The 22,765-nt window shown below is 40.3% G+C and overlaps 1 protein-coding gene across 4 annotated transcripts in view; it reads left to right on the forward strand.

The window, feature by feature from the left end:
• The first annotated feature begins 2,569 nt into the window (after positions 1–2,569).
• CLUAP1 (clusterin associated protein 1) overlaps positions 2,570–22,765 on the forward strand; it is a 71,788-nt gene continuing 51,592 nt past the window's right edge. For all 4 annotated transcript variants that reach the window (XM_075059485.1, XM_075059486.1, XM_075059484.1 and 1 more), the window contains exons 1-5: positions 2,570–2,669; positions 3,325–3,436; positions 5,477–5,561; positions 9,637–9,816; positions 10,928–11,023. In XM_075059485.1, coding sequence (XP_074915586.1) covers positions 2,648–2,669; positions 3,325–3,436; positions 5,477–5,561; positions 9,637–9,816; positions 10,928–11,023 — 495 coding nt within the window. In that variant the 5' untranslated portion in view covers positions 2,570–2,647. The remainder of the gene's footprint in view (positions 2,670–3,324; positions 3,437–5,476; positions 5,562–9,636; positions 9,817–10,927; positions 11,024–22,765) is intronic.

Genomic DNA, 22,765 nt, shown 5'->3' on the forward strand with positions numbered 1-22,765 from the left:
CACATGCACAGCATATGAAACACCCTGAGGAGGATATTATTTTCCATGAGGTGTTAAATAATAGCTGTTGCTTCTGTCATATCCAACTGCGTTTCAGAGCAAAGCTGTTCACAGCAGGGGCTGCTAATTCCTTATCACCAGTGGTTCAGGCTGCAAAGTGGGGTCACCACCTTCTGCTAGAAACCAGCCTGAGTGGCAGTCAGTGCCACTGGATGTTTACATGCTGCTTGGATGGTGTTCACAACCCCTGGCTGGGTTCCTCCCACACCTCTACTAGGCCCCCAGCAGCAGTTGTGGCTTCCTACAGCCCTAAAGAAATGAATTTTCACTTAAATTAGAGATTTGGATGGAGACCAGGCACTGCAGATGTGCAATGAAGATATTATCATCTGTACTCAGAAGCCTGCAATTTCACCTGATAGCTCACCCATTGCCACAGAAACCTGCGCCAAAATTTTACATTTTCTTTTCCAACAAAATTTCCAGCTTCTGTAGTGATGAAGGGGGAAGAAAAACATCCCTCAAAAGTGTTAACTGGGCTGTGGAATGGGGAGCTGTTTCCATGGAGGGTAGCTCACGTGTAGTGTATTTTCCTTTGGGTGTGGATTTCTAGAGAAAGGAAGGTGGCAGGGAGAAAGGCTTAGCCCTCGTGGATGTGGTGTGAGGTCCTGCCATGGTTATATGGCTGCAGTTTGCTCCTCTTTGGGCCCCTATTTAGTACAAAGCTACATCCACGCCACCTCCAGCACCATACTCTAATATTAATACATAAATATTAATGATATTTATATAAAGTGAAGAGCTGAGGTAAACACTGACAATTTATTTCATTTATTTTACAGCTTTGGCTTTCCCCTACATATTTCATCCCACCTGCCTTTTGCCTGGTAGTCAATTTAACACAGCAGTAGAGCAGGGGGAGGTTTCCTTCCTTCTCTGGTCCCCCTGCTCAAGTTACTGGATTGCTGATACACTCTTGAACTACTGAATTATTTAAGGTTTGCTATCTCATGGCTTTCTGGCATAAGAAACCCAGCCTCTAATCATGTGTCCTACTTTCTAATGTACTTACTTCATTTCAATAATTATTCTTTCTAGGATATATTGCTATTTCCTTGTTTCTGATTACTTTTTCAATCATGTGGATAGGGTACTGCTCAACACAGAGCCCATGTGTGCATGTCTTTTATATGCTTGGGCAGTTAGAACTGGAAAACTGTGGACTGCTCCGCAAAACGTCCTAAGATGTCCATAGATCAGCCTGACATCTAGATTATTTTCAACTCATTCTACCCCGCGATATTGATGACCCTGTCAGTAAGAGCTGCGGCTGCTCCGTCCAGTGTTTCTGCAGAGCCTCGTGGTTAGAGCTCCTGTTCCTTTAGGACATCTGAAACCACCAAGTGTTAGCGGAGAAGCTGTCATACTGTTCTTACTTGATGCATCAACATGAAAACTGTTGGTTATGTCTGTAGGGGCAAACTCAGGACACCAAGAGCCTTTAAGAAGTTTGTTATGAAACTGCTGACAGAATCAGTCAATGTCAGTTGCAGGTAGGAGCTGAGAGGGCACAAGAAGCTGTGTTGGCTGGCCCGGGGACGCTGGTTTCCATGGGTGTCCCTTGGGATGGACAATGAATGCACAGGGGTCTGGCTCTGCCGCCGGGCAGCCACGTGCAGTCTGGGCTGAGCCAAAGACCTCTTGTGCATTTCGGCAAGCGCTCTGCGTACTGCAGTTGCTGTCTGCGTGGCTGTGGCACCCTGGATGCCCATCAGAAACGTGTGACCATAGAGAGGGAGGTGTTCCCACCTGCCTTCCTGCTGGTCCTCGTCCTCTGCTCCCCGTCGAGCTCAGGCTCCCATCCTCAGAGAGATCCGAGTCCTCCTCTGCAGAGCGGGTGGAAGGTGGACGCGCTGACTCGAACAGGACCGAGAGCCAGGGACGCAGCCCCCCGGGATGCAGCAGCGGTCGGTTTGTGTCCGCTCAGGCGAGGTGAGGACACGGGTTGTCACATCCCTGGTGGCTGTTGTGCCATCCCGTGGGAGAGCACGGCCTTCTCCTCAAACCACAGCAGCCACGGTTTAACGTGGCACAGGTACTGTTGGGCCTTCTCTGAAAAGAACTGATGATGCCTCTTCGCCCTCCCTCCCCAGTCCCTGAATAACGCATTTAAGACAGCCTCAGCAAAGCTCCTGTCCCGCCTGGATCTCCCCTCAGGCAGGGTGCTGGCGGGTAGCTGGTGTGCGACAGCAGGGAGCTGTGGAGTCCCGGAGCCGTCTCCCACCGCACAGGGCGCAGCAGGTCGTCCCAGATTTGGCCCGGGCGGTGGCGGCAGCCTGCGCCTCAGGGGCAGCCATCTGGCCAGCAGGCCCCACCACCCCGCAGAGCAAGGGGAAAGCCGGGCGCCCTACGGAGCCGCTCGCTTTCACCGCCCCGGCTGCTGAGAGGATGCCCCAGGCAGACCCAGCGCCGTCGCGCCTCGGGAAGGGCCATAGGGGCCGGGGCCTGACCCACCGCCAAGGGTGCTTCGCTTTCCGCAGGAGTTTGGCCCGGCCGCTGCGCCGTAGCGGGCGGGGTTGCCATAGAGACGGGCGGCGCGGCCTAGCGCCGCGGCGGCGGCAGGCGGAGGCCCGCGGGCTCCTCGGCGATGTCGTTCCGCGACCTCCGGAGTGAGGGAGCCGAGCTGAGGGGGCGAGCGGGGTCTGGGGTGGGACGAGACGCGACGCGACGCGGCAGCCCCTGGTCTCGGCCCACCTCCCCCGGGTTGCCGCGGCTCGCTGGGGCCTGGAGAGCAGCTCCGGCCGCGTTGGGTGCCGCAGGGTCCCGCTTCTCCTTGAGGTTTTGCCCTGTAGTTTCACTTAGAGATCCAGGAGGCTGGGCTGGAGGGTGAGGGGCGCTTGGGGTGCTACCAAGGCCTCAGACGAGGGCTAAGGGAAAGCCTGCTGCAAGGTCGGAACCTTTCTTTAAATTGACTGGCGAGCTGCGCTTTTAACACAGCATGCTAAAGGCGGAGGACTGGGACAGCACAGCCTTTGCATAGTGGTGATCATTAACTTCATTTAAATGGTGTGTTTTGTAGAGAGAAGCTGTTTTAGCAGTGTTTCTGCCCGGTGAATTGCTTGTTAAAAAGTCGCCTTTTTACTCAGGCGTGTTTTCTATTGAAATATTATTTTTTTAATTCATCCATTCAGGATGGTTTTTTAACAATGCTTTGAACAGGGCATATCTAAGGGTACATGAACAGCGTGCTGTGGGAACTGGAGTTCTTGGTAACGCCTGTGTGGGATATGTAAGAAGGAATCCCTGCTCTTGCTTGTTTTTCAGATTTTACTGAGATGATGAGGGCACTGGGGTATCCCCGGCTCATATCCATGGAGAATTTCCATACCCCAAACTTCATGCTTGTTTCAGAAGTGCTTCTCTGGCTAGTGAAAAGGTTGGTGATTAGGCTAACAAATGTTGGGGCCAATGCTGGGATGTGATATGTATGCCTGGAGGTGATGTTTTGGTGTGAAACTGTATTAAGAAGTTTAAGGAGGAACATAATGATATTTAGTCATTCTTTGAGATCTGCTCTTCTAAATATCAGGTAGAAAATGTGGTAGTTAAGTTTGCAGGTTTTTAGTTTAATTATAAAGCCAAAACAAACAAAAAAATTGGTTTAGTACCTGAAGTAGAAAATACAATGACTCACTCCTGGCAGAGATTGCATCCTGAAGGTGGACATACTTATTCAAAAGTAGCTGTATCTCTTTCACATATTCTACAAACTCCATTACCATTCTGCCTGTATCTGACCTTGTACCCCAAACAGGGTGATAGATAGTGGGAACTTACCTAGATACAGTTAACTTCTTACCTTGTTGCTATAATTGTTATTGGTTCAACCTGGTATCCTCCAGCATCCATGCCATGTTTAAAAAAAAATAAAATGATACAGTACTAATCTACTACTATCCAATTGTAGTTTTACACCCACTTAACCCATTGACAGACTTTGGTTAAATATTTATGAAACTTGAGGTGCTAATCAAATTATACATAATCTTCTTTCTCCCATGTAAGTGAAAAAAACCCCTGAGCTTTTTAAGCTACTCATAAGGTAGAATATTACACTTGAAAATATGACAGTGACCTATGTGCCTGACTGCTGGTCTGGATTGATAATTAGTATCCATTAAGTTTAATTACTGAGCTGTTAGAAATTTGCTGACTACTGTTGCAATTGTAATAAAACGGGGAAATACAACCGTTCAGAATTACTTGGATTAAGTTACCTAAATGTTCTTTAAAATACTGCTGTTACACTGAGGGTCTAAATTACTGCTTGTTTTCAACTCATGTAAAAACATAAATCAGTGTCCCTCCTAGTGTGAAACAATAAAATAACAGAGCTATTGGAAGAAAACAAAAATATAATTTTAAAAATATGTTTCTCTAATGAACCTGAACGCTTTTAAAAGCTTAAACTTCTGTGTTATAAGATTACTGGGAACCCTATGCCTAATAGTGAAGTGCTTCACTTTCAGATCAAATAGCAACTGAACACTGGCATCCTTTTCTGCTATGGGTCAGAATTACACTTGACACAGGCAGACAGCTTTTCCAGCTTCCAGAAGCCTTTTAATTACACTTCAAAGCAGAGAGGCTACTTTGCACGTGCCTTGCTCATAATTTCAAACGTGATTTGAAAGCGAAGATGCTTTTTTGCCTGTCTGAATGCTGAAAGTCTCAAAGTCTTTTGTGATACTGGGAATTTACTGTTTATTCTTCCTTGTTTTCTATATGCTGGTGACTTCTAGAAGTTTCTGCATTTCAGTAGTGTTTTTTAAAAGCATTTCACAATATTTCAATTTGCTTTTTCATAAGTTTTGCTTACTTTTGAAAGTAATATGTTTGAATTATGTCTGAGTGTGAACTTTTATTGTGTATTTTGAGAGTGTGGAAAAGTGTCATAACATTTTAAAGGACAAGATGACTGTTTTTGTTATTACCAACAATAGTAATCCAGTACAAGTCATCTTAACATACCACCGGAAAAACTGGGGTATTAACTCAGTTGTATGCCTGGTGTTTTAAATTGTGAAGCTACACATGATTTAAGTTTAGTTTGATTTATGTAAGCAGCTTGTGATTTAAGTAGTAAATTAATTCTAAAAATAAGTATTTCACAGACTTGATTGAGCCAGCTAAATTTTTCTCCTTTGCAAAACTGACTGAAAAGATGTATTGAGGACCCCACAGTAACAATTCGTTCTGGAGAAGTGTCTCAGGTTTTACAGCTTTTGCAGTTTGTATACAAACCCATTGTATGCATTCCAGGGTCTTGATACCCCAGTCTGCAGTAGGAGCTGAAGATTTGTTTTCCAGCCTCGTACATGCTTGTTTTGTTTGATTTTTGCCTCACAAATGAACCAGTCTCTTTAATATTGCACATGTATTTCTTGTCAGAATCTATGTATGCTTCTTCCAACAGGTACGAACCTCAGACTGATATTCCTCCTGATGTGGAGACAGAACAGGACCGGGTTTTCTTCATTAAGGCAGTGGCTCAGTTCATGGTGAGTCTGCCTAAGGAGTCATGCTTAAGCACGTTGAAATACTAGCTTTAGTGCTTTCTCTTTTAACCCCTTACAATTTCCTTGCAATGGGTGGCTGAGCATGTATTGTATTCTTCTGCTGTTACAAACTTGAACAGGCCAGGGCATGCTGTTACTGAAATCATATAGAGTTATGTACATCTCACTGCAGGACTGGGATCTAAATGTCTAACACTAAAATGGTATTCATCCTTATCTCTTCATGTTTATAAAAAGGTAATAGTGAAAGAAATAACTGTAGCTATGAAATTTTTTGAAGCCATTTAAATGGATTCAGAAGAGATGCCATCATATTTATTGCTAACTTTGGATGCCTGATTCTTTTGTATGCTTGAATAGTCATAATTTCTGATGTTTTCTTTATGATATAGAATCATATATTGGTATTCTGTTGTATGAGCCTTCTCACTTACTAGATGGAGCCATATTTTTCTCAGATCAAATCTTTGATCATGTTATGCATGAGCATACTTGAATTGGGCTATCAACTTTTTTAGTCTTGTGGAATAAAATAACATTGTCCTTCATATTTTTGTTATTTTGATGCAGCATGAGCCTTTGCTGTTATGGGACACTTACATAGCACTCTTAATCAGGTGGAAAAAAACTTAATGGGGCTATGGGTGGGTCTGGAAGCAATGGAAATCTTTATGCTAATACCAAAGATTAATTTCTTATAATACTTTTTTGAATTTTTCAAATATATTAAAATGACATTATAACCAAGCCAGCTTTTCCCTTCTGATTTGTGATGATGTCCACCATAAATATTCTGAATTCTTAATTTTAGTATGTTCAGAGCATGATACACTTCTGTACATACCAGAATGCACTTTTGAGCCCTGGAGCATCATAAGATGTAGCGAACAGACCTATTTTGTTTAGAGGGATCTCCCCCCTCCAAATCAAGCATGTTTTAAAAGTACAAGTATGGAAACAGAAATAGCGTTATGCATACATTTTCCTTTCAATAGCTAATTTCATGTAAGAAATCCCAAGGGTTTTGAAGAATTATATAATATGATTCAGAAAATGAAATGCATGGAAATTTCTTTACTCATCCTATACTTAGTCTCAGTTAATATTACAAGAGAATATGGGGATTATTGTAGTTTTTCAGCATTTTCAGAATAAGAAAAGCTTGTAGACATTTCCTTAATAATTCACTGTCCATGGAATTCACAGTTACCTTCTCCAGTACCTAATAGCTTTACGCATGCATAGCCAGATGTGAGATTTGATGGAGACAGATTTGTCTCAGAAAAGAATATCAGGATAGATTAATCATCATGAAATATAACTAGAGTATTGCTCTCCTTTACTGAACAAGGAGTAAAGATGTGTTCATTTTTTGCACAAATTATGTATTGCTCTATGTTACTGGTAGTTTGAGAACTTGCCAAGTATCTCCTTTTCAGACCCAAAAGTTCCTGAAGTGTCTGCAGGGTTGCCTTACATGGTTCTTTTAATCATTTGCCCACCTAGAACTGCCCTAGTCTGTGTGGCTCAATACCTGGCTCCTACTCGAGCCCACTTGGATCCAAATTTGAGGCAGAGTGCAGCAAAAATCCTCTGATGAGTTTAGTCTCATAGAAATGCATTCATGAAAACATATTTAGCAAACCAGGGTACAAACTTTTTGCAAAAGGCAGACATATTTGTTTTTTTAAAAAGTGATGGGAGAAGCAGTTGATCTGCCTGAGTGCTTTCCAGGAAGTATCATGTGTTCAATTCCCATTTCAGGCTATGGAGATTTAGAGCCACTACTTTAGTACCCAGGATACTATTCTAAGTACTAAACAAGACAGAGACATGAGAGCAATCCTCATTTTTCATATCAAGAATGTGCCATTGTACAAGAAAGAATGCAAAATATTTGAGCTAGATGGGCTAAAGACCATGACTCCGCAACTGAATGGCTGGAGCACTCAGCTGGGAGTTCTGGTTCTTCCCTGGGCTGTTTTTGCATTTCCATCACACTGTCAAAATTTGGCTCTATGATAATAATAAAGAAGATTTTAAAGTAAAAGAAACTTTCTGTCTGTCAATGCCATTCTTGCAGTATATTTCTATTTCTCTTTTCTATTGCATTGTAATAGTCTGATCTTCAGAATAGATGGAGGTGATTTTTAGTGATGCTCTAAAACTATTTAGAGCTGTTATAAAATAGGTGACTGTCTCAAGCTTTCCAAACATGAAGTTACCTTCTTGAGTGAGTGGTGCTGTTATGCCAACCTGAAAAATATATGTACTTGTCTGTGTATTTTTCCTTCTTTTTAAGTAGTCTTTGAGTGAAAAAGCTTCTTTTTTTTCCTTTTACTAGGCACTGATTTTTCTCTCTTGGGGTTCAGTGGAACTGAAATTGGAATTCCTGTCTTTAACAACATCCTTTATGATGTGGTACATTAGTCGTCTTTGTGTACGGGATGTTTAACAGACTCTGCCAATTTAATGACCTGCTTCTCTTTAAAATTTAATACGTACAGTTTCTATGCTTAGTTTTTTAGATTCCTTCTACTGAAAGGGAAGAAAGGAGAACATATCTGGTTTTCCACTTTGTGTATTGGCTCATTTGAGGTCATGCTGGTCAAAATTTTCAGAAATGATTAGGGTTTTGGTACCACAAGTCTCATATTACCCCGGCCTAGGGTGTACAACATCAGTAACCTGTTCTGGAAGTTTAGACTTCACTTTTCAGCCAAGTTCCTGCTGGCAGGAAGCAGATGTAGAGTCAGTTTCCTCTGCTGGGTTGAGATTTTGGAACAAGAGAGGCAAGAGGTAAACACTTCTTGGAAATGGAAATCTGATTATAAAGTCACGAAGTTTGACAAGTTGCTTATGAAGAAACAACGTGCCAACAACTGTTTGCTTCATTCACTTTGTTCTTTGAAAAGTTGGAGCTAAATCCATGATTTGAGATGTGGTCCTTTCTCTCTTCAGTTTCACAGGAAATTTTCCTGCAGTCAGTTATTCAGTGAAGCTCAGTGTGGAGTGGGCAAAACTTGTACCAACCATTTTAATGTTTGAGTCTTTTACCCCAGATTGAAGGTCTTGCACTGTCAGAGCCCTAGGGGGAGGGTGAATTGCTTACGGTAACACTGTAGTACCAATGTTGTGTAATACCATGAGTGAATCGTGGATAGATTCTTTCTGCCACACAGTATTCCCAAAGGATAAACATTCTAGCAGAAGTTTCATCTTAAAGATACTGAAAAGAAGATTTGAAGTCATTTGGATGCTTAGTTTTTGTATTCATAACTGGTGATCAATTTTTATTTGCTTGCTTGTTTAGTCATGCTGTCAGGAAGATTGCCTCAAAGTTCTACCTGAAGTTTGGTGTTGGCCTCTTGTGACTATTTGTTTATAATATAATCTTGTCAGGAATTTCAAGAACAACATTTGTGTCCTTTCTGTGACAGATGTATCATTTCTATTATGCTCTTTTTTCCCGTTTATTATTTTGAAGTATAAAAAGATGATATAATTTTTTTTTCCTTACTGGTCTGTCTGTACTTTTCAGAGCTGGAAGACAAGGGAATAAAATCACTAATATCGTAGCAGGGAAAAATCTGAGAGAAACAATAAAACATTCTGAAGGTACTACCGGAAGAGAAGACAGTTAAATTAGGATAATTGATCTTATTCTTTTAACTCATTAAGGATGAAATTTACCTCTCTGCAGCATCATCACAAGACCTGGGCAGCACTTACATTCCACTTAAACTTAATTTGAATTTAAGTGGCACACAGGGTTTTTGCTGATCTTCATGCAGGGAAGAATTAATGGATAGTTTGAGTTTCTTCATTCTGGAAATTATCTGCAAATATTCTGACATACAGAAAGTGCACGTTTCAGAAAAATTTCTTCTAGAAACATCAGCAATATGATGAGGCAAACTTGAGTTTCCAAACACGAAGATTTATTTCTGCAAAGCAGAGCATGGTGCTCCCAAAAAGAGCTTTGGAGTGAAGTGTGAAGAGGTAAATGAGGATTTTGTTCTTTGTGACACAATTAATTCATTCTTTCTTCCCAAAGGCTACCAAAGTTCACATAAAGCTCAACACTAAGAAGCTTTACCAGGCAGATGGCTATGCAGTGAAGGAACTGCTAAAGGTCACCTCTGTGCTTTATGGTGCTATGAATACCAAGGGAGTGGAACGTGCAGATGTGAGCGAGGAAGACAGCAGCAAGTTAAAGTTTGATCTTGGCTCAAAAGTAAGGAGAACTTGTACTCTTGTTTTGGGCAGGGGTTTGGTGTTAACTTATGAAAAACAAATCCATTTTCTATCTGAAACTTAAGTGGAGAATGTTCTCGCAAGAGAGTGGGTATGGTTTTAACTTGTACTTTCTGTTATATGTTATGATTTGTTTTAATCTCTGTGAATTCTCAACCAGAAGCTTAATACAAGGCAACAGTGGCACAAAATTGGTTATCTTTGGTTTGGACCGCTGTTGAAATCATAGAAATATTGGAGTAGGCTGGAATAAAGACTATTTTCTATCTACTAACCTTGTTGCAACAGGAGGATTTTGCAAAATACTGATTGAAAGTTGGTTTTCAGCCCATTTGCATTGAAGGAAAGGGAAATCTTCATGTTACCCTAACAGACATCAAAGCTGTTCAAGCCCTTAAAATAAATGCCATCTCTACATATTAAAAAAAACCTCAACGCTTTGTTAAATAAGAGTAATTCCTGTTACTGCTTTTTGTTAGTTTTAGCACCTTTTCTATGTTCTAATATTTTTAGTCTTTGATTCTTTTATAGTTATACTATGTCATGCCTGCATGTTAGGCAGTAATACTATCATTCTTGAAAAAAATGCCAAAACCACAGGTGATTTTTCCTCTGGGTCAGTCTGGTGTGTGACTCTGAAGAAAGCACCTGAAGAAGTTATGAAAAAACATTTGTAGATGATCAATATTCATTACCTATGCAATATGCTGGTCACAACCTTTTGGTGTATATACTTTTTACTTTTGAATATGAAGAAGGTGATGTTTCCATTTGCCCTGGGCAGCACATGAACCAACAACTGGCTGAGTCACAGTTTTGAGGAGGTTTTTTGTTGTTGTTGGCCTAAAGTGGCTGGGGTTTCACCCAGAAGCCTATGTCTAAATGATGCCTCATCTAGGCCATTTTAAAGCCAAGAGATAGGCTCACTCTGATTCCAGTGAACAACTTCTTCAATACTATAGTAGAGTTTCAGCCACTGTTGCTGACCTTCTATGCAATTTTAACATCAAAATGGGAAAAATCTGTTGTGGATTTTCTTTGTGATATTTGGGATTCTCTTTTGCTATTCAGTGCTGTTGCTGTGTTTCCAGATTGCTGACTTGAAGGCAGCTAGACAGCTTGCTTCCGAAATCACCTCCAAAGGAGCAAGTCTGTATGACTTACTTGGCAAAGAAGTTGAACTAAGAGTAAGTACAGACTGGAGACTGTGTAAGAACGTGTGTTCACTGGGTGCTGCAAAGGAAGAAGGTGAAAAAAGTATCAGTAGTTCTTAATGGCTGCATCTAAAATCAATATTCTGTGAGTTTGAAGGAATGGGTCTGAAAGTTTGCATTTCCTTCCCACTCATATTCATACTTGGATTGTGGTAAGCCTGAGAGAAGAGTTTGGCACTTTCTCTTTAGCAGGAAACTGAAATACTCTCTGTAGAACGGTTTGGAAATAATAACTTCATATATACGTTTTAGTGGTGGGGAGAGATATATTCTGAAAGATAAATGATTAGTGCCATTAGTTTTGCAAGTGTAAGGCTCATTATTTCTGTTACAGTAATTGAGGGCCTTGCAAGCCTGCAGGGTACATATTCTTCAGCTTAGTTGTAAAATCACAAGCTGTTGCATGAAGTCATGGAAGTGTCCTGAAACACTGCCAATAAGTCTTTCAATTATTTTCTTAAACGCATTTATCTGCAATGCTGGAGGTTATTCATTTTCTGAAAATAGACATTTAAAGAAGGGAAACCTGAATGTTCTAGTACTGTTTTTGGTAATCTTCAGATTTGCAATATCTGAGCTGTAGGAAGTGCACCCTGTAAGAGCCGTAGACTGTGTGCCTTGATGAGTAATGCTCCCAGATTCTTGTTTGATGGAGTACAATTGTTTCAAAGGGTAGGTGATATACAGGGAAGATTATCTGTGGAATACTGCCTTTTATGCTAGATATGTAAGTCAGCATGGTATGCAGCAGTGTGAAAGGCTTTAATCTTTCAAAAGGGAGAGAGAAGTGATGAGCCAGTTTAATTCAACATACACGATTGTCACAAACCCGTTAATCAGTCACTTCTCATCTTGCATTCTTTGCTTAATTTGTTGGCTTTGCAATAGCTTTCACACAAATGCTACCTAATGTGTTAATACTTGCTTCGGAGCATTAAACCCTTTTTTCCTCTGTACAGCATCCCTAAGAACTCCACTAAAAACTCAAGTATAGGTCAGTATAAGGCAACATTTTAAAAAAATACTCAAGCATTTGTTTGAAATTGGGTGTTGTTTAACCACTTTAATCAAGGCTTTTAGGAGTCCAACTGACTTTAGAACTAGGCCTTAGAAAAGGGACTTGCACAAGTGCACAGTGCTGAAAGCATGAAATGAAAAATCAAGAGCTGAGTAAATGCTTCAGTGCAACCACTTCTCATTTGGCCCATTAAGAAATCTTCAATGGAAGACTATTTAAAGGTGCAATTGCTAAAATGATGGTGTTTCGTATATACTGTAGGAAGTACATGTTTCTTGTGGCGTAATGACTGAGTGTACAAGATGAGGCTAACTAATCTCATACAGGTACACAGTTTATATTTTGCGAAAAGGTTTGACAGATTGAACTTGTGGTCTTTTAAGGAATCCTGTCTTAGGAAAGATGACCCTTGCTTCTGTCTCATTTGGTCTGAGTTTATATCCTAAAAGCACAAGATGACACTATGACAGCATAGTGAGAACCTCCAGAGAGCACCAGAAGAGACTTTCGTGCTCTGTTCCTTTTGATTTGTGACTGGTTCCAGCCTTCTTCAGTGATTTGTTAAATCTGAAGAACCCAGTTTTGGCTTGTGTGTTAAATGCCAAGTTTGGTACATAAGCGTGTGACAAGTTTGAGACGAGCCTGTAGCAAAGCAACTAGGTTTCAGGGTAAAAGGCATGACGCTGCAGTAACCAGTTGTTCAGTGGAATTTGTCAAGTTTTCCTTTTTTAATTGTAAGCACCCAACTCTGCCTTTCATTTAAAGTATGAAATTTGCTCATCAAATGAGAGGCTTAGGGCCAAATGCTGCTGTTTTCTTCCATCTGATAATGCCCACAGAAGTCAGTGGGGCTGCAGTTCTTTTTAAGTAGCCAGTGTTGAGGGCAGTAAGGAATTGCCCCTCTTCATTTCACACATCTTTCCTGGATCCTTCACAGACTTGGTGAGATGCTCAGAAGATCACAGGGATGGCATCCTCTGCCTGCCCTTCCCACCCAATGCCAGGGTGTTAATTCTGACTTTGTATGGGGAATTAGAGCTTTGTCTGTAGGTATCACATTAGTTGCCATTAATCTAAGGTTACTTTTACTATTTTTTAATGTGAAGATTATTGTTTTCCATTGCTTATTTTCTTTTGTTGTTGCATGGCTAAGTAATGCACACAATAAATTGCACTGGCAGAGGGATTGCACTGTTAAAGGTGGTAGGAGAGCAGTATGGTTTATTTTTTGTTACATTTTGTCCTGAAACCTGTTGCATATACTAAAATGCATCGACAGCTGTGATATTGTTTTAATGAATTTGAAAACATGGTAGTTTTGTTCCCTGAACCTCTTTTTTTTTTTTTATTTCCAAATATTTAAATGAAGTATCTTGCTACCTAGGCTTAGTTAGACTGATGGTATACTTTGTTTCTATCCTAAGTGAAGATGGCTTCATTTTCCAGCAACTATAAAGGAAATGCCAGCATTTGGCACTAATGGGTTGACTAGGTCTGTTCGCATAGTCTGAGCAGCTTTTGGGAAAAGATCATTGAGAAAAAGTGAAGTAAAACTCATTATTTCCTGTAGGAATGTTGACTAATTTGTGTCACAGGCTTTACTTACTTTATTGGAGTTCTTTTTGCACATAATTTGTATAGAAACTGTCTAGAAAAGCCTTACACATTAGATAAATTTTATTCTTTCAGGTCATAGAACAGTTTTTTAAATGAATTGCTTTCTGAATGAAAACAAATTTCAGCTAGAGAAGAGTTTGATGGAATGGTTCTGTTAGATGTATTGTAGATACATATTGATCTAAATACATGTGTGTATTTATTGGGAAGAGTTTGAACCTGTATTCGTTTTCTTGGAAATGTGGTTCTGTGCTTTTCCGATGCCTTTATTTCTTGGCTGAATATATAGTTCTTATGTATATGTAAACTACTTTCAAACTTAATGTATAATGTAAAAAAACCTTTAAAAACATCAGAAGAAACAAAACCTACAGGTTTTCATTTGCTGAAGTCAGACTATGATGCTGTTAGTTAAGATTTTTGGGGGGAGAAACCCAAAGAACCAAAAGCTATACTTTTCTCATTAAATGAAAATCACAAATGTAAATTTTGGTTTAAAAAAGAAACCAGGTTTTATATTTGAAAAAGAAGAGGAAGGCATTTCCTGATTAACAATCCTAAAGCAGCAGAAAGCTTAAATGTGAAGAGAAGCCATTTGGTTCCAGACCTGAAGATAGGTAAAGAGATTTCCTTTCCCACTCTCAGTGGATCCCAACTTATGCAGTGGGTTGTGGAGCACCAGGTGTGGAGGGGAGAAGTACGGGTGATGCATATGTGTTACTATGGCTGTGTCACCTGCACTGTCAGGTAACTGTTAAACAGGAGCTTGGCCCAGTTAACTTTGGGGAGCAATTCAGCACTAAGGGGGAAAGGGATGAAAAGCCTTGCTGGATTGGAGGATCTTTGGAGTTAAATATTGAATTCCATTGAAGTTGTGTTGCTTCTAGGCCAACTGTGGGTGAGCACAGCATAGGTTATTGCTGTCCTGTGGCAGTGCAATTGTGGAGACACAGAAGTTTATTTTAAAAAGCATTTAAGCCTTACATTTCCAAGATAGTTTGCAGTTTCCAGTCTTACTGGTCCAAGTCTTAGAGCATAGAAATTGCAAAGTTGGAATTCATAGAGTGTAGTGAAGCTGATGAATGAATTTTGGTATGACACAGTGAGTTCCCCAGCTGAAAAACAAATTCTATGCACGAAGATGTATGTCTTTATCTTCATTGTTTCCTTTACTGCCAGGGGGACTTTCTCTGCATTGTATTACTATGTAGCCTTAATTTTCAGAATATTTACAACTAGCTTTGGAAGAGTAAATAGACACTTTGAGTTCTGGTTTTCTTTAGTGTGTTTTTTAGCTTTTTTTTTTTTTTTTTTTTTGGATGGGGAAGGTGGAGTTTGATTTGGATTTGAGGTGGGGATGCAAGATTTTGTATGGATTTCTTTCTCTTCGTACACTATGCTAAATACTTAGGGTGATTAAAAGAAATAGAAGTTGAGAATACCAGTGCTGTGATTAAGCCCGTCAAGCTCAAAATCAAGAAAAGCAGCAACAGAATTAATATCAGTACTCGGGCAAAATGCAGCACCACTTCACTGGGCATTCACTTCGGGTTTCACCTGTGGTGGCTGCCTCTGGATCTATGCAACTAACTGCTGCAGTCTTGTAAATGGCCAAAAGATGTTTGAAAAGTCAGTGGTCCTCTATACCCTATAACAGCTGGTGATCATGGGGAAAATGGCAAGATGAATCTTTAGGGGGAGGGAGGGGTGATGAGGTGATCCGAATAATTCCTTAGCACAAAATAAAGCAGTAATGACTTTCATCAGTTGAGGAAGGACTCTCCTGAGTTATTATACATTGGACATCTGAAATCCAAAAGGAAAAATTCACAGCTATTTATAACACCTCAGTGAAGCTGACTGACTCTGAGTGACTGTCATTTTGCATCTGCCAGAGGTCCTGTGGACACATTAGCAGGAGCCTGTCAAGAAGTTGCCTTGCTTAGACTTGCTGAATTATTAAGACGCAGTAAGATAATGAAGCAAAAAAATTCCAGAATAAAACTGCCTCTGTGCTGGTGGCAGGCATAAAGATTTCTGACCTTCTCAAGGTTGTCTGCATTTTATTTACCTCTTAATTAGCTCCAGGCCATGTAAAACTGAAGAAAGATGAAAATAGTCCTTTTTTCTAATATACTTAGCTTGTGCTGAAGACAGGCAATGCAGCGGGTCTGTTTTCTAACGCTTCTCTTGGTGCTTACTCCGTCTGTGACCTTGAACAAACTGTTTATTCCCTGTGTATCCTCTTGTGTAAATAAAGTAATTTGTGTAATTTTTTAGATTAAAGCTTTTAACAGCCAGATAAAGTGTTTCTCAATCTATGGAGGGTAAATTTCTAAGTAAGTACAGGGTATTGCTAGGAGTGTTACTGTTATGTATGCACACAGTATAAGCTTGTTCCGAAACTGATGGAAGTCATTGATAATCTCTTTACTGACTTCAGTTTGTGAAACGTTTGAATTAAACTCTTAGGAGAGCCAAAGGTGTTTAGATCCAGCTGTGGAACTGAGACAGTATTAGTTACAACAAAAAGAGTTGCCACAAAGGACATTTAACTTAGATCTCTTTATTCACAGCTTTATGGTAAAAGAACCCTTCCTCCCTGCCTCCCCCCACTCACACTGTTGTAGCTTGCCACCTACTCTTTCTGTAGAGAGGTAGATCTGATTTGAGTGATGGCTGCATTATTTAGTACTCTTTGAAAGTTAACTACAAAAAATTATTTTATTTGTAACGTTGGAAACATTTTCCATCTGCCAAATGTTAGTTCTGGGTAGGAGATACTGCCTGGGGGAGGCTGGTAAACTAATTCCCTCATTTCCTGTGCTTTGGTTACAAAGTTGCCACACATAAGATTTCTAGTGGAAAATTGTAACTCGAAATTGCCAGAACTCTGGAGAATTACCTAGTTTGCTTCAATTTTTTGAACTGTCCTGCTTCTAACCAAAACCTAACCTGTAAGTTTTGAGGAAAAGGGCTTACTGCAAAGTGGGAAGACAAAATTAAACCTTGCAACTGTAAGATATAGTTGAATCAATACTGTCCTATATTTTAGATTGCTTTAACCATAAACATGGTTGTATGCTACGTGGATATAACATTTGTGGATGTGTTTTATGTAAGAAATGATTTTGTAGTGAACTTCCCAGGAGTATTTAGCTTGAAGACATAGCATCAGCTATAAATTGATGGGTGGCACATTTCTCCTTGCAGTTTGGGGACCAGTTATGTCAGTGCATTGATAATTTTGTCAGCTAGTTGGAAGATCTGAATTCTTGTAGCTCAGTTCTAGACTGTTTTGAAAAACTGTTCTAGTTTGGCAGAGAAGAAAATTGCATTTGAACCATTTTTTGTATGTCACAGCATTTGTCAAAACCTGTATGAGTCTGCAAGAAGTTCCACTTAATTGGGCTAAATCAGAAACACTGTCTTCTGAATATCTGGTGAGGTTTCAGTTGTTCATTATTCCTAGCCTTCCTTCATGAGGCACAAGTACAGCCATTGCAAAATTTTAATTACATAAGAGGAAAATGTGCTGGATTAAACATAAGGACAATAATTTTAGCTATTTTTAGCTATTTTAAATGCCTTTGTTCCTGCCCAAAGAAAGCCATTCAGTATTTCTGTTGCTGGAATACAACAGCCACTCCACTTACTGCTGGTTAAGCTTTGCTGAGAATGGAAACCTGAGCTATGTGGCAATGTTTGCTGAAGTCAGAGGCTTGATGTGAATTAAAAGTTTAAACTATCTCTTTGGGTGGTATTGCTGCATACGCAATGCCTGCTCCTACCTTTCCTGCAACTTTGCATGATGTCTTCATGTATCTTTGAAGTCTGAAAGATGCTGCTGAAAAATACAGTCCTTTTTGTTGCTTTTTTTTTCCTAAGAAAATCATAACCCTTCCTGAATTTTTCTTATAAGTTACCTACAAGGAAAGGAAATTCTATTTTTAATTTTGTTACAGAAGAACATGGATAAAGGAAACTGAAAAGATTTTTGCCTGACTGGGTGTCTTGCCTTTTTAAAGACCCTGCTCTTTTTCCCTTTAAAAAACAAAAACCAAGCTCCCACCTGTCCATGCTGCCCAAGGACATTTTTATCATTTTATGTTAGGAAATTCACTCACCAACTTGTTTTTGCTCTGCCAGAAGAGATATGTTCCTTGTTGTCTTGCCAGACTCTGGAAGAGACATCACAAACCACCTCCTGGTTAAGTGACACCCTGTAGACTAATCCAAGCTTTACTGATGCAGCGTGCCATGAAACCTTACATGAAGTAAATTAAAGGTGAGGTTTTTAAGGATGTGGGAAGATAACAGTAAGCACGTGCTGGGGTTTGTGAGCTGAAGGTAATTCAGTGGAATCAGCTCTTGAACCAGAAGACCAGTGGACCTGGAGGGGTGTGTGTGGAGGAAACAGAGCAGTGTAACTTCGTGCCTGTCAGAAAGGTTTAAGTTTCCTTTCTTGCCTCAGCAGTCTGTATGCCAGCATTTGTAAGGGATTTCTTCTGTCATAAAGCATACATTCAGAGTACTTATCTGGCTAGGCAGGCCTTCTGATTCTTTTTGGTCTGTAGAAAAAATATGCTTTCCAGTTGGTTCTCTATCTCAGTTCTTCTTGTGGCATGCTTTTTACATATTGGGATAGCCAGGGTGTTTTGGACACTGTCTTTGATTGAGGGCTGTGCATTGCTGAGTAGGGAAATGTCTCTGTGGATTCCCTTTGTGGACTGCTGAGACGAGCATACAAGAAAGCAGCATAGCCTGGGTGCAGCAAAATTCTCAATTATCTTGACCTTTAATTTCTTGAGGAGGAAAATAGGCTGTTAGGAAGTATCAGATTCCTTCAGAAGGTCCGGATTATTTTTCATGTCCCTCCTGTACCTTCCTGTTCATATATAATGATGCATAATGGTCCATTTCCTATATTGGCCAAATGTGATCACAGTGTGTGTTAGTAAACTCCCTGAATAATAAACTCTTCAAAGGGAGAGCTTTATTGCCTGCGTAGACAGCAGTAGTTGCAAAACCCCTGTTTGCAGGGAGTAGGGGATGTCATGCTTCCTGGACTAAGACTGAAGGCAACAGTGGCAGTGAGGAGGTAACTTTTCTATGCATCAGGCTTACGACCTCCTGCAGAACAAGGAAGGATTTAACCTGTGGTCAAAAAATGTTTGGTGCAAGACCAGTGTTTTAGAAAAAAGCTTTCATTTCTTATCATTATCACAAAAAAAGGTGTTTAGAAACCTCTGCTAGACCTTGAGCACATCAATATATATGTATATTACACCACATTTATCGTGAGTGACTTGTGTGCTGGTCGCGCTTAATTCCTTGCCTTGGTTCATTACTGCAGTTCAGAAGACACGTGCATCCATTTATCCACACATCAAGCATGCAGGAAGCTGGTTTATCAGTTTTTGAGGCATCATGATGGAAAATCATTACCAGTTGGAAATGCTTCACTGGCCATATTTGCAAAACGTTTTTTGCAATAGTCGCTCTTCATTGTTAACCAAGTATAAAGCTCCTGGGGGAAAATTCTCAGTAAGGGAAGTGGTGGAGCGCATTTGCAGAGATGGTAGCATCTTCCTGCCCCTGCTTTTTGTGTCTGGTAAGTGTATTTGGCTTTCTGCATGGTGACATTACTGTGCAGCAAGGGAATGTGTGAATTTAGGATGACTTCAGTGTTCCACATTAACACTGCAGCACCCAGGGGGACAGGGTATCAACAGGGGTGTAAGGAAGTTTCAGACTAGATACAAGGAAGAAATTTTTTATGCTGAGGGTGGTGAAACACTGGCACAGGTTGCCCAGAGAGGTTGTCGATGCCCCATCCCTGGAAGCATTCAAGGTCAGGTTGGACAGGGCTCTGAGCAACCTGATCTAGTTGAAGATGTCCCGGCTGATTGCAGGGGGCTTGGACTAGATGACCTTTAAAGGTCCCTTCCCACCCAAACCATTCTGTGATTCTATGAAGTTGAATAGCTTATCTCTTGCACATGAACATGTTTGCTCAGCAAGACAATGCAAAGTAGCAAGCGCGCTTGAAATTTGCACCTTAGTTCACTTTGCAGGAACCTCCACGTATAGACAAGTGCTAGCACCACTGCTGCTACCTTGGCAGTTGACTGACTTGCAGAGAAGCTCTTCAGGTTTCAGCAGAAGGCCAAGCAATAGTACAGCTATTTCCCATTCTGGGTCTGGCATTTAAGCTAAATGAGCCAAGCTACAACTGAGTCCGTGGAAGTGCTTCTAGATTTCAGAATGGACTCAAAAGATTATTCGTCATATAAGGATTCTGAATTGGATTGTAACACCTTGCACGCAATGGAAAGGTACAGTGTACCTAGAAGGTGCTGTCTGCTGTTACCAGTTTCTGCTAAAGTCAGAAGGTGCTAGGAGCCATATCTTGACTCTGCCAGTACTTGGTTTGTGGAGCCCATATGATACTTGACAATATACCAGTTCCCTCTGTAGTGTTTACTGCTAATACTTGATGCTTTTCGAGAGTTTTGTCTTATGTTCTCAACAATTTTAATTGTCAGTATAGAATATTTCTTGTCTTATATTTGACATGCAAGTGGGCTGAAATCCAAACTTGCAGGAGCTTTTATCTGTTTTTTTGTTTTGGGGCCGGTTTTTTGGAGGGGGGGGTGGTAAGTTGCCTTTTTTTTTTTTTTTTATTCAGGAAGATGACAAAGCTGTACTGTGCTTTGTTAATCTGCAATAAAGGTGCAATATAGGGACCTAGTCTCACTTCAGATGTCTGAGGATGTCCAAGACATTTGAAGAGGGCTGGCAAATATAATACAGACTTAGGGTGTCCCTAGAAGATGACAGTGGACACATTTGTTCAGGCAATGGAGTTACCTGCATATTACCACATATTTCAGAGATTGTGTACATACCCTAAAAGGTACTATACTTCCAATAAAAGATAGGTATTCCCTAATGAACCTGGAGGGGCACAGAGATCCACGTGTTTCCATATCCAGAAAACTTACGGCTGCAGACCTCTGTGCAACAGGTCTTTAGTGACAGGAAAGGCAAGTCCTGTGCTGCGTTTCTGCATTTTATATTTCAACCAGCCTTTTCATGTTTACCTGGATGTTTGGCAGTGAAGCTGCAAGAAGGTTTGATAAGGTTACTATCTCTGTATTTGTATCCTACAGGATGCTTATTTGCTGAGTGAGGTAGAACTTCTGGTTAGGTGAACCAGTTGCTTTGTTGTCTTTTGGCAGAAAGAAGCTGTACTGCAATACTAAACTGAGTGTTGTGAGAATAACGGTAACTTATGGTCCTGTGTCAGGCTGACTTCTCCACCAAAAGGTGGTTGCTGCAGCAAATGGCCAGAACCGCAGCTCGTTGCCTGGTCCAGAAGGCTGGCTGCTGATCCGATTCCTGTGGACAGGACCTCGGGCTTCTGCTCTGACGATCTGCTGTGGCCTTCTCCCTTGCTGGTGTTTGACCCAGGGGACCGTCGCTCAGCAGGGATGCAGATTTGAGACAAGTAAATTCTTCAGACCGATGGAATTTTGAAGGCTTTAAGACCAGTGCTATTTCCTGAAATGACTACAGTACAGTTTTGCTCTAAGCAAATTTATCTTGACTTTTGTTGCCAAAACTTGTGCAACTTGGGCAAAACTGGCTTCACTTTAACTTTCCATGTCCTGTGGGGAATGTCCTTTCAGGCTGTGCTCTGTTCTGCTTGATTGGGCAGTCAGCTAGTCTTTGATTAGAAATCTTTCTTACTTTGTAATGATACTCTCATTTCTGAAGAAAACGAAGTTTTTGAGTCTAAACTAGCCAACTAATTTGTTACTACTTCCAATTGGTTTTGTCCAAAGTGAGGTTCAAACCTTGAAGAATTAAAGTCTCAGCCCTTCCATGCAGCACCAAATATTAGACCAACCAGGGAGCATAAATAATACCAACAAATAGTGTCTCTTGTGTGCCTTCATGTGTTTTCTTTAATAACTGTCAGCTTTAGTTCATCAAAAATAATTTTACACTTGGCTTCCCTGATTTTTAATTAGTATTTATCATGTAAAGCTATAGCCAGGGAGCTCATGGACACTTTGAACAGGAAGCAGGTAAAAAAATCAGCTTGTTCATGAATACCTCTCTGTTTTTGCATATAGGTGTTTTCTCAAGTTGTAATTAACAGGCATAGTCCTAAATTGTTCTGCTTCTTACCTCCTCTTGCCTTGATAATTTTTTTTTATATTTTTCATCTCTTCTGAGAACTCTATTTTTAATGGTTAATTTAAAGGAAACCTCTTGTGTATTATAATGTGTATTCTGATTAGTACACCTAATTGCAAAGAGTACATTACTTTAAAAGAAAATTAAGGAGGCCATATTTTTCAGCTCAGTTTCATTTGCGCAGTTTTTTTGAGCACAAGGAATTGTGAGTACAGCCAGTGGCAATGTAATACCTGCTATTTGGACAAATTTAGAAAATTGGTTTTGCCTTCAAGTATACAGCCTATTTGTATCCACAGATTGAAGCATGAACAGAAGAGCCTTTGTGTAAAGCCAGGTTTTAAAAATCTCAGTTGTTGTGTTACTGAGTATTTTATATTGGGTAAGAAATACTAGTGAGGGTGAGTTGGGCTGGTGGAAAAATGTGCTTTAGTTGCTCATGTGTGGAGTCAGAGGTAGTCAAAGTGGTTTTGTTAAATTAATTTTCTTTAAGTTGCTAATGGCTTAACAATGTTTAAATTAACCAACTCTGGTATTTTGAAGTAAATGTTTTTCCTAATGTCTTCATAATATTTGTGGGGTATTTATTTTTCTAATATGATCTGCCTTCCTTTTAATCCTCTTCTATATGGCCAGTTGCAAGGTCTTTTCTGAAAAGACATATTAAAAATAAGTTTTCTCTTTGAGAGTGTTCATAGGAAAACAGGAAAGTGCCCAGTGACGGATACCCAGGGAAGCTGTTACAAACATCCATTAAAAATTTCTCAACAGCTTTGCTACCCTCAATATATATTTATTTTTCAAATATATTTCCATTATATATTAATATAATAGTGCACTGTAATGGAAGCTGTAACAGTCCACTTGGATTT

This window comes from Buteo buteo, chromosome 29, assembly GCF_964188355.1.
Source record: "Buteo buteo chromosome 29, bButBut1.hap1.1, whole genome shotgun sequence".
NCBI classification, from domain to species: Eukaryota; Metazoa; Chordata; class Aves; order Accipitriformes; family Accipitridae; genus Buteo; species Buteo buteo.